General features: G+C 36.9%; 1 protein-coding gene across 1 annotated transcript; it reads right to left on the bottom strand.

The window, feature by feature from the left end:
* Window positions 1-495: 495 nt before the first annotated feature.
* CENPL (centromere protein L) lies at window positions 496-15,198 on the bottom strand. Its single transcript, XM_045547338.1, has 5 exons — window positions 14,652-15,198; window positions 9,210-9,386; window positions 6,015-6,266; window positions 2,335-2,877; window positions 496-1,161 (listed from the first exon to the last, which is right to left on the bottom strand). Exons 2-5 carry the CDS (start codon window positions 9,381-9,383, stop codon window positions 1,090-1,092), a joined length of 1,041 nt encoding a protein of 346 aa, XP_045403294.1. The 5' UTR covers window positions 9,384-9,386; window positions 14,652-15,198; the 3' UTR covers window positions 496-1,089.
* Window positions 15,199-15,332: the final 134 nt, after the last annotated feature.

Genomic DNA, 15,332 nt, shown 5'->3' with positions numbered 1-15,332 from the left:
GCTCCTACTATATCTAAAATAATACTCCATACCAGAAGTTATGAGAATGATAGCCTATTAAAGTTACTTTCTTTCACACAAGATTTTTAAAAACATTGCTTCTAAAGTAAAACAAAATCTTATGTTCAGTAAGTAAAAAGAGGAGATTTAGATATAACATCATGGGCAAGTCTCTTAAGTTGCTTGATCTCACACCTTTTATCTGTAAAACGGAAGATTTTAGTTAAAATTTACTTAATGTACAGATATCTACAAAGCACTGTGCTAATCTTGTCCTTTAGTGCTGTGCATAGTTAGCACTGTGCTAACTATGAAAGTTAAACAAGATAATTTCTGGTCTTAAAAGCAGCTCACAAGTGCCTTTCAACTCTACAATTTGTATGATTCTATAATTGTTGGTTTGTACCCTTTATAAAGGTAGAGAAAAAGCTTACCACTTCCCACTACAGAGATACTAATTAAAAGATGTCATCCAGACACTGATAAACACACTGCTTCATTTAAAAAGTGAACATTTAATTCAATATTGCAACAGGAATTGAAAAGTATTAAAAACAGAAGCATATTAGTGGCTATAAAATCTATATTATTAATTTTTTGAGGGGATTTTTGACTGCCAGTTCTCTACAGCAAAGTAAAGCTAGGAAAATGTCTTTAGAAGACAGAATTCTTTCTGAATGCAAGTCTAAAATGCTAAAAAGGGATAAACGGTTTTAAAGACTCACATAAGAAATACTCAATATTAGATACAGCACATTTGAATCCTAAAAGTTTGACATAATAAACATTATATATATATATATTCTAAAAGATGACCAACAAATTAACAACTCAGCATTTTCTAAAGAGTGGCATGCCAGATCATCATGACTAGTACATGAGCACTTGGCTGTGGTTCCTCTACTACTGCATTCTCTGTTCTTCTAGATCCTTCTCGATTTCCATCTTGGCAACTCCAAAGGCACAGTGGGAAAAATAGATGCAGAGATAGATGCCCATTTCTCCTGCAGTCTGTTTCAGCATAGCAATTAGGCAAATAATCAATGAAAAAAGGGTATATAATCCATAACTTACAGTCCACAGAAGGCCTCACTCAATTTGGAAAATTGCCAGTTCTGTCAAATATGCTAACACTCCAATAAGATATTTATGACACAGAATCTGGAAAAAAAACACATTCAAAATTATAATAGTATTAATTATGATAACAAAGCAGTTTGCCATTTAAGTGATCAATGTTACATTGGCCTAATTTCTTGATTTCATTCATTATGCTTACCACATGTAATACATTAGCATTTTTATATTTTCTATTCTAGTTCTTTCCTTTTTTGTTTTTTAATGCTGGTCTCTTCCCATAAAAATTATTTCCCAACCTACTATTGCATTGTGACTCCCAGTTTGAAAAGCATGAGCACAATGCTGACAGATAAGTATGGACTTCTTGGAACCTAAGAGAAGAGAGTTCAAATCTTTTTTTTTTTTAATTTCAGCATATTATGGGGGTATAAAAGTTTAGGTTACATATATTGCCCTTGCCCCCCCCCAAGTCAGAGCTTCAAGCATGTCCATCCCCTAGACGGTGCGCATGGCACTCGTTATGTATATATACACCCATCCCCTGAGAGTTCAAATCTTGACTCCTCATCTTACAAGCTATCTTGCTTGTCACTTAAACCTACCTTGGCCTCAGTTCCTTGTTTTAAAATAAAATGTGGATAAAAACACCTAACTATAGAGTTGCTCTAAAGATGAGAATTAAGATTTCTTAAATTCTTAGTACAGTGAAAAGACCATAGAAAACATTCACTGAGTGTATATTGTAGCTGTGTATTCTAATAATATTTTAGGAGCCAACTCTCAGTTTATTTCTGATACTTCTTATGATAAACACTTTGTAGAGAATAAAACAATATCTTTATTATTTCTTTACCAATGAGGATATAAAACTCTAGAATATAAAGATGATATCTTAGTTCTGTGTTTCCAGATATAACTTTTTATCTAACATATAAAATTCTCTGTTACTCTGACAATTATTTCAAAATTTGACATGAAACAATTTTGAAAGTTTCAAAGTTTCTATAGAATAATAATCCATATTACTACCAAAGTCTGTGGCACACAGCATATAGTGTCCTTCCATTAACAGGCTACACCTAGAAAGCTTAAAAACTTTGGTAAATCATTTATAAAGCATAAAATAAAGTCTCTCTACTGTCTTAACTGGCATACATTCAATTGTGTTTCTTCAACGTAGACAGGATAATCACACATTCTGAAAATCCTGCAACAATAAGGAAAAATTACTTAACTAGATTTGTTCAAACTAACCTTTATTCTTCCATCAGTATGTGCTGAAGCTACAGATGTTGAAACACGAACCAATCTTGTGGCTGATAAATGAATTTTGAAATGCCTATGAAAATGTGAATAAAGGCAGTCCATGAATAAGTCAACTTCCTCCTGGGTAACCTCCCCAGGTGTTTTGTGGACACTGTCCCATAAAGCCTTGGCATCCTCTGGATGTATCGCATAAGAAATGTCCAGACTTTGAGGACTACAGGGTACAGACCAAAGAAATTCAGTAGTAGCCATATAATGGTCCATTTTACACGCAGTCCACATAGCAGCCATCCAGGAAAGATTAAACGCATTGATTGCTAAAGGACTAAAATAACAATCAAAGGTCTTCTGAAACCAAGTTCCAATTATGGCTGTATTAGACTCTGCTCCATTTGCAAGGAATAAGGGTAGACAGGTGAAATCTTCTGAAACAGTCTCCAGAAGACTGTCTCCAAATATACAGCAGAACCAACCAGTCCACAACACTTTACCTTCTCTGTTCTCAGATGGCAATTGAGATTTTGACAGAATCTACAAAGGAAAGTAAAATAGTTTAAGTTCAAAAGTACATTTACTCCTAAATTACATCATCTCAAAATTATTTAGTACATTAAAAATGAGACAATCTGATTTACTTGCCAAAAAACACAGAGGGACTAGCCTCCCTAATCATTATCAGGGTTTATCAAAATAATTGTCCTTTCTCCCAATATTCTTACACAGTGGAGACATAGTATATGGCAAGATCTTGACACAACCAAAATACAAAATAAGAGAGATATCCAAAATACAAAATAAAAGATACTACCAATATGGCATGACCAGTTATAGTACTCTAAAAAAAAAATCTCAACTTTAGAATTGACTGTAAAAGGTCACCAAATCCACCAAATTCTTCCATTGAGGAAGAATTCAATATTTCCTAAGGCAGCTCTTTCTATCAATTTTAAATGTTTTTTCATATATTAGGCCCTATAGTTTCCACCCACTGGTCCTGCTTCCTTCCTTTTGACCAAGTAGAACAAATCAAATCAAATCTCTCTTCTACATGAAAAGCCCTTCAAATATTTGATGGTCCCTATCATATATATTAATACTACCAAGTTCAACATCTTCAGTTTCTTCAATGTCATTCCTCCTATGACATACATTCACATTCTCTCACTATTCTGGTCACTCTTCTCTGAAATTCTTCTGCATAGGAGTCATTCATAAATGAACATAATTACTTCAAAAAGGTCTGATTACAAGACTATCACTATTTTTAACCTAGATTATACTCCTATTAATGTAATCTCAGATTGCAGTTTTCTGATTTTTAGTTGACAGCTTTATATAAATTAGCCTTACATATTCATTTTTGCCATTAATAGGTAAATCTCCCCCAACTTACATTAAGGCAGTAAACTTACTCCTACTAAAATTTTAATCTCTTTCAGTTTGACCCATGGCACAATCCATTCAGATTGTTTAAGATCTTGATTATATTTCTAGCTGATTGCCTAACTACTCAAACTTTAAATTTGTAAGTTACATGACAAACATACCTTCCAGATATTCATAGAGGTTTTTGTTAAAGCATTGACGAGGCCAAGGATAAGATCACAGCCCTGTGTCATATCCCTTTAGAGGTGATCATCTGAACAGTTACTACTTTATTTCTCCTTCTTCTTCAAGAAATTATGAAAGTTTATCCAATACCCTAACAGATCTATTACATTTATCACACTTTCATAACCTAAGAGTACTACAACCCTGTAAAGATATGAGGTTTCATTTGAAACCTATTAGAACACTATACCAGGAATTCAAGAGGTCATTTCTCTTGAAATGAATGACCTTTCATCCTCACAAGAACATTTGCTTGACTGATGATATGCACGTCTTAAAACTTCTCTGAGTATCAGCTGTTTCATTTGACAAAGACTGCTAAGTGTCTATCCAGTATCCGTTTTTCCTTCCACAATAGTCTCTTTACTTGAGGTGGCAAAGTACCCACTAAAATAATTTTTTTCTAGCCTCCCTTCCAACTAGGATACATGTCAGGTACCGTTTGTCCTTTCCATCTTCCTCCTACTTCCTGCCTGGAACTTGAATATAATATTTAGAGTTCCAGAAGGCATCTTAGACTATAAGGTGACTTTTAGCACGGAAGCCACGCACTAAGGAAGACAGAAAAGAAAGACAGAGGAAGTGTAGATTATTAATGATTTCATCGAGCACTATACCAGCCTTAGACAGCTTACTTCCATGTACTTTTTAAAATAAAACAAATAAACCTCTATCTTATTTAATCCATTGTTATTTAGGTTGAACTTAATCCGAGAACATCTTGAGATCTTTGCTAATACCATGAGCTATATCAGGGTCAGCAAAGTTTTTCTGTAAAGGGACAGATAATAAGTATTTCAGGCTTTACAGGCAATAGGGTCTCTGTTGCAACTACTCAACTCTGCTGTTGTAGCCAAAAGCAGCCATAGACAATACATAAACAACTTAAAGTAGCTATGTTCCAATAAAATCATATTTACAAAAACAAGGAACAAGTCAGATTTGGCATACAGGTTGTAGTTTATTGACCCCTGGTCTATACAAACAAAAAAATAAGGTCTTTTCAACTGCTTGAAAATTTAATTTCCTTATCAATGATTAAGATTAATTAAATCAGAAGAAAGAGAAGCAGCAGTCATGAATAATAAACAAAATAAATCTGGTTTCTTCATAAGTCAAAAGATAGCCCTATTACTTTTATACACTACTTATAGGAAGGAATGTAAAATGTTGTATTTCTTTTTTTTTTTTTTTGAGACAGAGTCTCGCTCTGTTGCCCGGGCTAGAGTGAGTGCCGTGGTCTCAGCCTAGCTCACACTCCTGGGCCCAAGCGATCCTCCTCCCTCAGCCTACCCAGTAGCTGGGACTACAAGCATGCGCCACCATGCCCAGCTTATTTTTTCTATATATATTTTAGTTGGCCAGCTAATTTCTTTCTATTTTTAGTAGAGACGGGGTCTCACTCTTGCTCAGGCTGGTCTTGAACTCCTGACCTCGAGCGATCCACCTGCCTTGGCCTCCCAGAGTGCTAGGATTACAAAAATGTTATATTTCTGAGAGTAATTTAGCATGAAGTATCATAATATGTAATGATATGTTATATAGTTTTTACTAAAATTCTACTTCTAGGAATTTAATCCTAGTAAAAATTATAGAACTATATAAATATAGCTACAAAAATATAGAATTCCTAAATATTATCTACAATATCATTAGTAAAAATGCTATAATGCAAAAGTATGGGCAGTATGATCCCAATTTTAAGACTCTATAGCTACATCATTAAAAGAGTAAATACAGATGACCAAATAGACGTATACCAAAATGTTTACCAAAAATGTAAGCTATGTTTAACAGTTTTGTACTTTCATGTATGGCTAATTTTTTTTAAATAATCATGATTATATATACACATACACTTCCAATGTATATAGAAAAAAATTTTTTTAAGTTGGCCATATCTAATTATTATAATTTAGCCAAACAAGACATAAAATACATTATAAATCACAAGCTCAGGAATTTTATAAACAGTAAGACAATACCACAACAATTTGCAAACCAAGAATATGCAGATTCTTTTCCCCTAGGAAGCAAGTATTGCTTATGTAACATACCTGGACAAGAAATGCTTCAGAGTCCTTTTTTGTTCCTTTCATTCCTAGGAGAGGAGAGAAAATCACTTTGATGTTAAAGTCTTCTCCCACTTCCACAGCAAGTCCTTTTTGCTTTTCAGAAACAATAAATGCACTCAGAAGTCTAGAATACTCTTTGAGATGAGTATAGGAGAATTTATATAGGGGAGTTAAACTATATAAAGTCCACTGTTTATGCAGAAGGAATGCAACCTTTTGAGGATCAACATCTTCCTAAAAAAAAAAAATTGAGACAAAAGAAGTTTAAGAATTAGGAAACATTAGCAAGAAAAAGTTTAATCATAGCATTTTAAATATTAATATTTAATACAAATCTATTACTGGGGTGCTAATTTTTGCATTCCAGCCTAATTGCAGTCTGTAGGACTTTTTGCAGATCGTTGAACAGACCTTTGCATTTGCTGTCCCTTCCCTTTGGAATCCTCTACCCCAAGGTGTTCACATGGCATGTTCCTTCATTCAGTTCTCTGCCAAAGGTCACCCAAGAGGCCACTCTATTTAAAGTAGCACCTACACTCACTCCACCTTTTTCACTCTGTATTTCCATACCCTGGCTTTATTTTCTTTACAGCACTTATTATTACCTAACATTATGTATCTATCTGATTGTTCTCTTTAGAGGAGGCAATGTCTCACTCTGTCACCGAGGCTGGAGTGCAGTGACCCAATCATAGCTCCCTATTACCTCAAACTCCTGGGCTCCAGTGATCCTCCCACCTTAGCCTCCCAAGTAGCTAGGGCTATAGGTGCATGCCACCACCAGCAGCTAATTTTTTTAATTTTTTGTAGAGATGGGGTCTTGCTATGTTGCCAGGCTGGTCTTGAAATCCTGGCCTCAAGTGATCTCCCCACTTCAGCCTCCCAAAGCATTTTGTCTGATTTTTATTGTCTGTCTTCCCTACTAGAGCATGAGCTTGATGAGAACTATCACTTCATTCTAGTATCTAGAACAATGCCATCTAGAATAAGTGTTCAATACATATTTAATGGATATTTGTTTCACTTTTAGAAACTTCAAATTATAGATTTCAAAAGTAGTAATTAATTCTGAAGTATTTAATTTGATTAGCTTTAACTAAGTAATTTAAAAAGTTGTTTGGGGGGGAGGGGATGGGTGCATACCTACGTGATGAGTGCGATGAGCACTGTCTAGGGTATGGACACGCTTGAAGCTCTGACTCGGGGGGATGGGGAGGCATGGGCAATATATATAACCTGAACTTTTGTACCCCCATAATGAGCTGAAATTAAAAAAAAAAAAAAATCAAAAAAAAAAAAAAAAGTTGTTTGGCAGTAAATCTGCTCTATGACACCATGCCTAATTCAACAGATTAAATAAAAGGTTACTTGGTGGCTGGTGTGAGGTAGTGAGTTATCTCAATTGATTATTCACAGTCAGTTACAGATGGAACTCTTTGTTCTACTCTCTTTGTCCCTTCTCACTATTGCACTAGTCTAAAACAAACAAACTAGTCTAAAACAAATATGGCTCACACCTGTAATCCTAGCACTTTGGGAGGCTGAGGCGGGAGGATCGCTTGAAGCTAGGAGTTAGAGGCCACAGTGAACTATGAACAGGCCACTGCACTCCAGCCTGGGTGAGAGAGCAAGACTCTGTCTCAAAAATTACAAAAGCAAACAAATAAACAAATAAATAAATAAATAAAAAGATACTTGGGAATATTTTTTGCCATGCCTTATTAGAAACACAAGTACCATCAAAAACAAAAACACTTCATTTGTATTGGCCCCATGGCATTGCTCAGGGTCTTAAAATATGTGCCCATATAAGCTTCTAATTTCCCTACAAATTGAATTTTTGTAGATTCCATCCTTCCTGACATAGTCTCACAGCTCCAACTATCTTTGAGAACTTTCATTACAGTTGTCTACTTGACAAAAATGTTTATTCTGGCTAGAGCATTCATTGGAACAGTTATAAACATTTATCTTATTACTATCAAAATATATGGCAAAATTATTATCATAAAGATGAGGAAGCATTGAATTGAACATTCCAGTCGTTAATTTATATAAAATTTCTGTTTTCTGGTTAAGAACCATCACTTTCATTACCAGCACTAGTAATTTTTCTCTAAGAAAATTGTCACAAGGAAGCAAAAATTGTCTCATATCCCAAGAGATACTAACCATATGACATTGACAAGAGAAAAAAGCTACAATAAAAGTGACTGATCAACCAAGCCCCTAAGTGACACAAAACCACATATCAACTTGTATTGAATAGGATTTTATTTCCTGTTTCAGTAAAATTTAAAATTACTAATGTTATATAGCTTCAGGGCTGTTTTTGAATGATTAAAACAGAGTATTGCCACCAGACAAATCTGGGACAATTTAAACACCAAAATAATTTACTAATGAATTACAAACTCTTAAAAAACAAGAATTCATACCAATAATAAATAAATAGATAAATGGAAAAAAGGGAGAAGGGCTTACAATAGAATACCAAAAGCTGGTGGGTAAACATGGAAGGAGTGCTGGAGTTGGAAAATTATCATTTTGCAACTATCACAATAAAGATGAGATCAGCTAAAAATTATCAATGGCTACCAAGTCTAAGGGGAAATTTTGACAATTAACAGGGTATTTGCCTTATCTTAAAGCTGTCTCCCCATAGACTGCTTACTAGTTGTGGAGGAGAAAAAACACAGTACTTAAAGGAAGTAAAGAAATTGGGCAACACCTTGATAGGATGATCAAAATTAACATCACCTGTGAGCTACCAGATGCACTTCCCCAAGGACACAACAGCACCTACACAATACACAGTATTCCAGACAAGAATACATAACTTCAATCTAATCATGAGGAAACACAAGACAAATACAAAATGAGCAATATTCTTTTAAAAAGGGGAAGAAAAAGAGACTGTACTGTATTCTTGAAAAATGTCAATGTTGTAAAAGACAAAGAAATACTATGGAAATGATCCAGATTAAAGGAAATAGAAGACATAAAAGTGGTGCTGATGCTGTGAAATTGTTTGTTTTTTCAACTCTCATTTATTTATTAGCTGAGGGATTATTTTAGAAGATACTAAAATTACTACAAATAGTAACAAAAATTGAAGTATTCTGTTCACAGATATTCTCAATTACTGACTAACACAAAGGAACACAGAAAGCACACCTGCAATTGTGAACACTGGGGAATTTTTCTTCGAGGTGGAGTCAGGACAAATGGAGTCTGCTTCCTGACCGATTCCAGTCGTTTCTGCAGAGGGGTGGCACCTATAAAGTTATTTTCAGGCCTTGAGGACGCACTTTGTCTAGGAGTCAATTGTGGTGCATCATAAGAATCCATGGTCTACATAAATAGAAATAAAACCAAAATTTTAAGCATTAAAAAATTAACTCTGGTCATAGTCTCACTGATTTATCTCCTTAATATAGAGGATTCCCTCCTCCCTTCTTCCTTTTCTCCCTCCCTTCCTTCCTTCCTCTCTCCCGCTCTTTTTCTCTCTCTTTCTTTCCCTCCCTCTCCCTGCCCCAGTTTTGACTTTCCAACCAAGTCCCATATTTTTCATTAGCTACAGCCTACTTTTAGATACCTCACACACAGTATGTTTAAAACTAAATTCAACTCCTTCCTTTCCTCCTCCTTCCAAAAGCTGGCTGGTCCATCTTCAAATGTCTGTCAATTTTCTAGGTTAACTTAAATTCATTTAAGTAGTCACACATGTAGTCATTAAGCACATTCTATTGAGTTTATCCTTCAGGAGTCTCTGTCATCCATTCACAAAGCTATTTCCTTAGCCATGTTTTTATTACCACAACTAAGGGTTTTCCACATCTAAGAGCAATCCATTCTTCCAGAAATAGCACTTTATTGTTAGTTACCTGTGCAAAAACCTTTACAATGACAAGATAAATCCTAAATTCTTCTGCTGGCTATTAAAGGTCTTTCAAAATTCAGCTTCTCTTTATTCTAATTCTCTTCTCACCTAGGACATAAACATATTCTTGTCTTCATGGTTTTGCCTATCAACTATATTCCCTATCTCAGATGTCCTTTCCCATTTCACCTCCTTTAAGATCATGCTTGAATTTGACCTTCTTTCAAACAGTAGAGTTTTTTCCAAACTTTTTCTCCCGAAATACTTGTTATATACTTCTGTCTGCATCAGTGCTTCATTCCTGGAAGCAGTGTGTGTGTGTGTGTGTGTGTGTGTGTGTGTGTGTGTGTGTGTGTAGATGAGTCTAAAAAAATCCCTCAAGAATGGTCTATAAAATCTTCAGAAACATACCAGCACACACGGCTCTTTGATCACCTAGTCTGTACCACTTATTTTGGCCCCCATTCATATGCTTCCTTGTACTACTTTTCAGTATGTATTTCTTCTCTCCCCATCAAGACTAGGTTACTTTGATTGAAATCATGCTTTATATTTCTCTTGCATAATTACCCTAATACAATGCTAAGCACCCTTTAATTGTTAAACAAGTATTGGTTCAATTGAACAGAAATATTTCATAGAGCTCCAAAATTAAAATACAATTTTCATCAAAAAGAATTATCATTTAAAAATTATAATAATTATTCTCAATTACTACAGTTACTTTTAAAAAGTTTTTCACAGATGAAAGTTATATTACTTATTTAAATAGTATTATATTTAAATAGTACAGGTTGAGTATCCTTTATCTGAAATGCTTTTGACCAGAAGTGTTTTGGACTTTGGATTTTCTCAGATTTTGAAATATTTGCATTATACTGGTTGAGTACCGTTATCCAAAAATCCAGAATCAAATATGCTCCAATGAGCATTTCCCTTGAGCATCATGTCAGTGCTCAAAGTTTTGGACTTTGGAGCACTTCAGATTTTGGATTTTATGATTAGGGATGCTCAACCTGTATTTTAAATTTCAATATGTCAAACTAGGACACCCTTTATATCTTGCACAAAACTCCATAAATTATGGCCAGGCGAGGTAGCTCACACCTATAATCCTAGCACTCTGGGAGGCTGAGGTGACAGGATCACTTGAGGTCAGGAGTTGAGACCAGACTGAACAACAGTAAGACCCCATCTCCACTAAAAATAGAGAAAATTAGCCAGGCGTGGTAGCACATGCCTGTAGTCCCAGCTACTCGGGAGGCTGAGGCAGGAGGATCACTTGAGCCCAGGAGTTCTAGTTGGCGGTGAGCTATGATCCCACCACTGCACTCTAGCCGGGGCAAGAACGAGACTCTGTCTCAAAAAAAGAAAAAGAAAAAACCTCCATAGATTAAACATATAATCTTTAAAGCTCAGATAATGCCCAGAGCAAGATCATATACCACATAATTTAAATAACAGCTACTCGAAAAGCATCCTAGCTTTAATGCATATTGAATTATCTATTTAAAGGGGAATTTTAATCAGTCCCATTTACACCAAACGTTTCTTGCAAATTTGTTATTTGGGACAATTTGCTAACATTTAATTAGCATTCATCATGTTCCAGGTACTCTTCAAAACTCTTAAGAAATATTGTCTCATTTAATCCTCAAACAACCCCATAAGGTAGGTTATTATGTTCCCAGTTGACAGATGGGAAAACAGAAGTAAAGTAACTTGCCAAAGTCACACAGTAAGAGAGTAGAAAAGCCAGGATTTGAACCCAGACAGTCTAACTCTTGAGTGCATGCTCTTACCTACTTCTTTCATGTTGTCTTTTAAATAGGGATCAATTTTGGGGCAAAATAAGCTTTTAATTTGACTACTTAAGAGAGAAATGCTATGAATTCCAAAACAATTTTAAAGTCTAGTTAAGCAATAAATCTAGGTCAGAAAAAGACTATCAGCACTAAGAGGCTAGGTTTTGAGAAAACATTTCCTTTGAGGCCGGGCATGGTGGGTCACACCTGTAATCCTAGCACTCTGGGAGGCCGAGGCGGGAGGATTGCTTGAGCTCAGGAGTTCGAGACCAGCCTGAGCAAGAACAAGACCCCCATCTCTACTTAAAAAATAGAAAGAAATTAGCTGGACAACTAAAAATATATAGAAAAAAAAATTAGCCGGGCATGGTGGCACATGCCTGTAGTCCCAGCTATTCCGGAGGCTGAGGCAGGAGGATAGCTTGACCCCAGGAGTTTGAGGTTGCTGTGAGCTAGGCTGATGCCACAGCACCCTATCCCTGGCAACAGAGCGAGACTCTGTCTCAAAAAAAAAAAAAAAAAAAAAAAACCAACATTTCCTTTGAGTATTTAATGTTAAAGTAATGTGAAATAGCCCAATCTATGCATCAAAGATTAGCAAATTATTTATACCTAGTTTACCTTCTTATTACACATTCAAGAATGTGTAATTTTGCCCAGCTGAATAATCAGTAGGTTATAAATATATCTTGACACAATATATTACTGTCCCAGCCAGGCACGGTGGTTCATGCCTATAATCCCAGCACTTTGGGAGGCTAAGGCAGGAGGATCGCTTTAGGCCAGGAGTTCAAGACCAGCCTGGGCAACATAGGGAGACCCCCATCTCTACAAAAAAATTAAAATATATTACTGTCCCAATATTCTTCCTTCCAATCATAAGGAAAGAAGTCCTCTTTCTTTCAAAAGCTAATCTGTGTACCAATATTCTGGATCCCCAAATCCCTTCGCATCTCCCTTGGATACCATCTCCTATGTTTATTTCAACCCTCTATCATCTCTAATCTCTGCTCCACAGGATCCTTTTCTTCTACTGCCAAGCATATTATAATATTGCTAACACTAAAATTTTTTTGTTTAAATGCAATTTATCTCATTCATTTTGAGACCAATCTCCTAGAAATGTGGTCTACACCTATTGCCTCCACTAAGAAATATTTTATTAGAAATTTTCAGCAATCTCTCTTCTGCATCTATCACTATAAAGAAACCGCACTTTTGAAGATCATCAATGTTTTTGCCAAAACTATAGCCAAATATTTTGTTCATCAAGTTTGTTCATCCTTACTTCTCTAAACTTTCTACTACATTGTTTCTTCTGACAGTTTTTTTGGTTTTTTGCCTGTGTCTTTTTTTTTTTTTTTTTTTGAGACAGGGTTGTGCTCTGTCACCCAGGCTACAGTGCAGTGGTGCAATCATACCTTAGCACAGCCTTGAACTCCTGGGCTTAAGTGAGCCTCCTGCCTCAGCCTTCCAAGTAGCTGGTACTACACGTGTAGGCTACCGCACCCAGCTAACTTTTTTTTTTTTATTTTTTGTAGAGATGGGGTCTCACTATGTTGCCCAGTCTAGTCCCAAACTCCTGGCCTCAAGCAATCCTCCAGCCTTGGCCTCCTAAAGTGCTGGGATTACAAGCATGAGCCACTGTGGGGGCCAACACTCAGTTTTTAGGGAGTTTTTCTCCCCTTTAATTTGGATTAATTTGCTGGATTTTTTTCCCTTATGTCCCAGCAGTGGGTGTTCCTCCAGATTCTGAAATTATTTGTTCTACATATGAAAACAGTCATTCTACAAAACTCCTAAATCTCTATCTTTAGACCGTTGCACCTGCATCCCAGTCCTGCATTTCCATTTCCAGTTTCCTATGAGACATTAAGCTTTCATGTCTTCAAACTCATTAAGTACAAAACTCATCATTATTTCACATGCCATTCAACCAATCTTTCTTTTCTAACTACTATACCCCCTACACTGTTTCACTCAGTAATAATTCCATTCTTCCTCCACTAAAAAAGACCTTAGTCATCTTTTACTCTTCCTTCAACTTCATCTTTACATCTAAAAAGTTGCCTTATCATCAAACTCTGACATACTTCTTAAAAAGATATATATTAGCCCTCGTAGATTGGGCCTTCACTTTCATTCTCAATTATAGCCACTTCTCTTGTTCCCAATCTTAGCCTCTTTCCTCAATCCATGATTAGTCTTTCCGTAGACACCACTTTTACCTTGCTTGAGATCCCATGAGAATTTCCACACACCTTCTAAATGAAGTCAAGTCAGAACTTTTCCATCTGGCTTTCAAAGCACTACCTTACCTGAACTTTTATTTAATCCTACCCAGTTCATTTTCTACAACTGCAGTTCTTACCCCAAGATCCATGCACAAATGACCTTTCCAAAATCCAACATTTTGCATACAATCCCTCTAAGGTTGTATGCAAAACGTTGTGTACCTGTGTATTTGGGAGGGAGAAGTAAAGAAATGTCCGGCAGACAGGCTTTAAAAGGTTAAGAACCGCTGCTCTATACCCAAACATGCAACCCCTACTCTAGACTGATCATCGCCCTACTGCTTTTCCTGCACAAGCAAACTGACTTTTTATTCACCTTATCGCCAGTTAATACTTCTCTCCTCCCATTCGTCTGAGCAAACCTTATCCATTTAGCAGGTTTCATCTTCTCAGGTGAAGAGAGAAGCTAGCTCTCTCGCCCAACTCCTCTTGCACTTGTAGTTCATAACACACAAATAAAACTTAGCTGTTTCTCCTGTGATTAGTCTATTAATCACTTTTCTACATCGCCATCAATACCTAAATCCAACCGTCCTAATGCCAGTGCTTAGCCGAGTGCTAAACACGTAGGGTAAGTATTGAAAAGAGCAAAACGCAAAGTTTACAGCCAGTCCTAGACCAATACAAAGCATCTTACCTAATAAAATGCCGTGACGACGGTGTCACCCATTCCGGATTCACTAACCATTCTTCAAGTCTGGCTCCAATACTGTGCTGAGCTGAAATCCCCTGAAGGCGGGGCTGGGGGAGGGGCGGAGAAAAAGCCGCCAAAATGACAGCTAACAGAGCGGCCGGAGTAACCCTTGGCCCCCCCAAATTCCCTCCGTTCCACAAGTGGGTTCGCCAGGGACACAAAAGCGCCCAGTAAGACCTCCGCTCCTCCAGGCGCAGGGCTGGCCCTGCGACTTCACCCTGGGACGGACATTTCCGCTCACCCAGCCACTCAGCTCTGCGAACCTAGCTCTTGCGGAGTCGGCTTCTGCCCGCAGAAGCGGGAAGGCAAAAGGACAGTGCGTCCCAACTCGTCCTTCTTCAGCTGAGCCCTTCAGGGATCAAGGCCAGTCTGAAATCACGCCGTTGAGAAACCGCAATTCGGCCCTCAGCCGCCTCTTCAGTTTAAAAATCGTTCCCGACTCGCTCTGCGGCCCAACGCGGCAAAGGAAGCCTTCCAGGCGCCCCGCCGATTCCGCGTCAGTGGAGCAACTGAAATCGCCATTTTAACTGAGGGCAAAGCCGAACGACTTAACCATTACCGTCAACATTCCTAATCGAGTGGCGTTGCTCCTCGGGTTTTCTACCTGCGCGAAGCGTTCCCTCA

Source organism: Lemur catta, chromosome 3 (genome assembly GCF_020740605.2).
Source record: "Lemur catta isolate mLemCat1 chromosome 3, mLemCat1.pri, whole genome shotgun sequence".
NCBI lineage: Eukaryota > Metazoa > Chordata > Mammalia > Primates > Lemuridae > Lemur > Lemur catta.
Note: the sequence above shows the minus strand (reverse complement) of the source record. Positions and strands in the feature narration are given on the sequence as shown.

Bases quoted from the DNA above. Each gene is read 5' to 3' on its own strand.
- CENPL (XM_045547338.1), bottom strand. From the start codon at position 9,383: ATGGATTCTTATGATGCACCACAATTGACTCCTAGACAAAGTGCGTCC. The intron at 6,267-9,209 runs GTGTGCTTTCTG...TTTTTTTTTTAG, and splicing joins CCCAGTGTTCACAATTGCAG to GAAGATGTTGATCCTCAAAA. The intron at 2,878-6,014 runs GTATGTTACATA...TTTCCTTTGTAG, and splicing joins CTGAAGCATTTCTTGTCCAG to ATTCTGTCAAAATCTCAATT.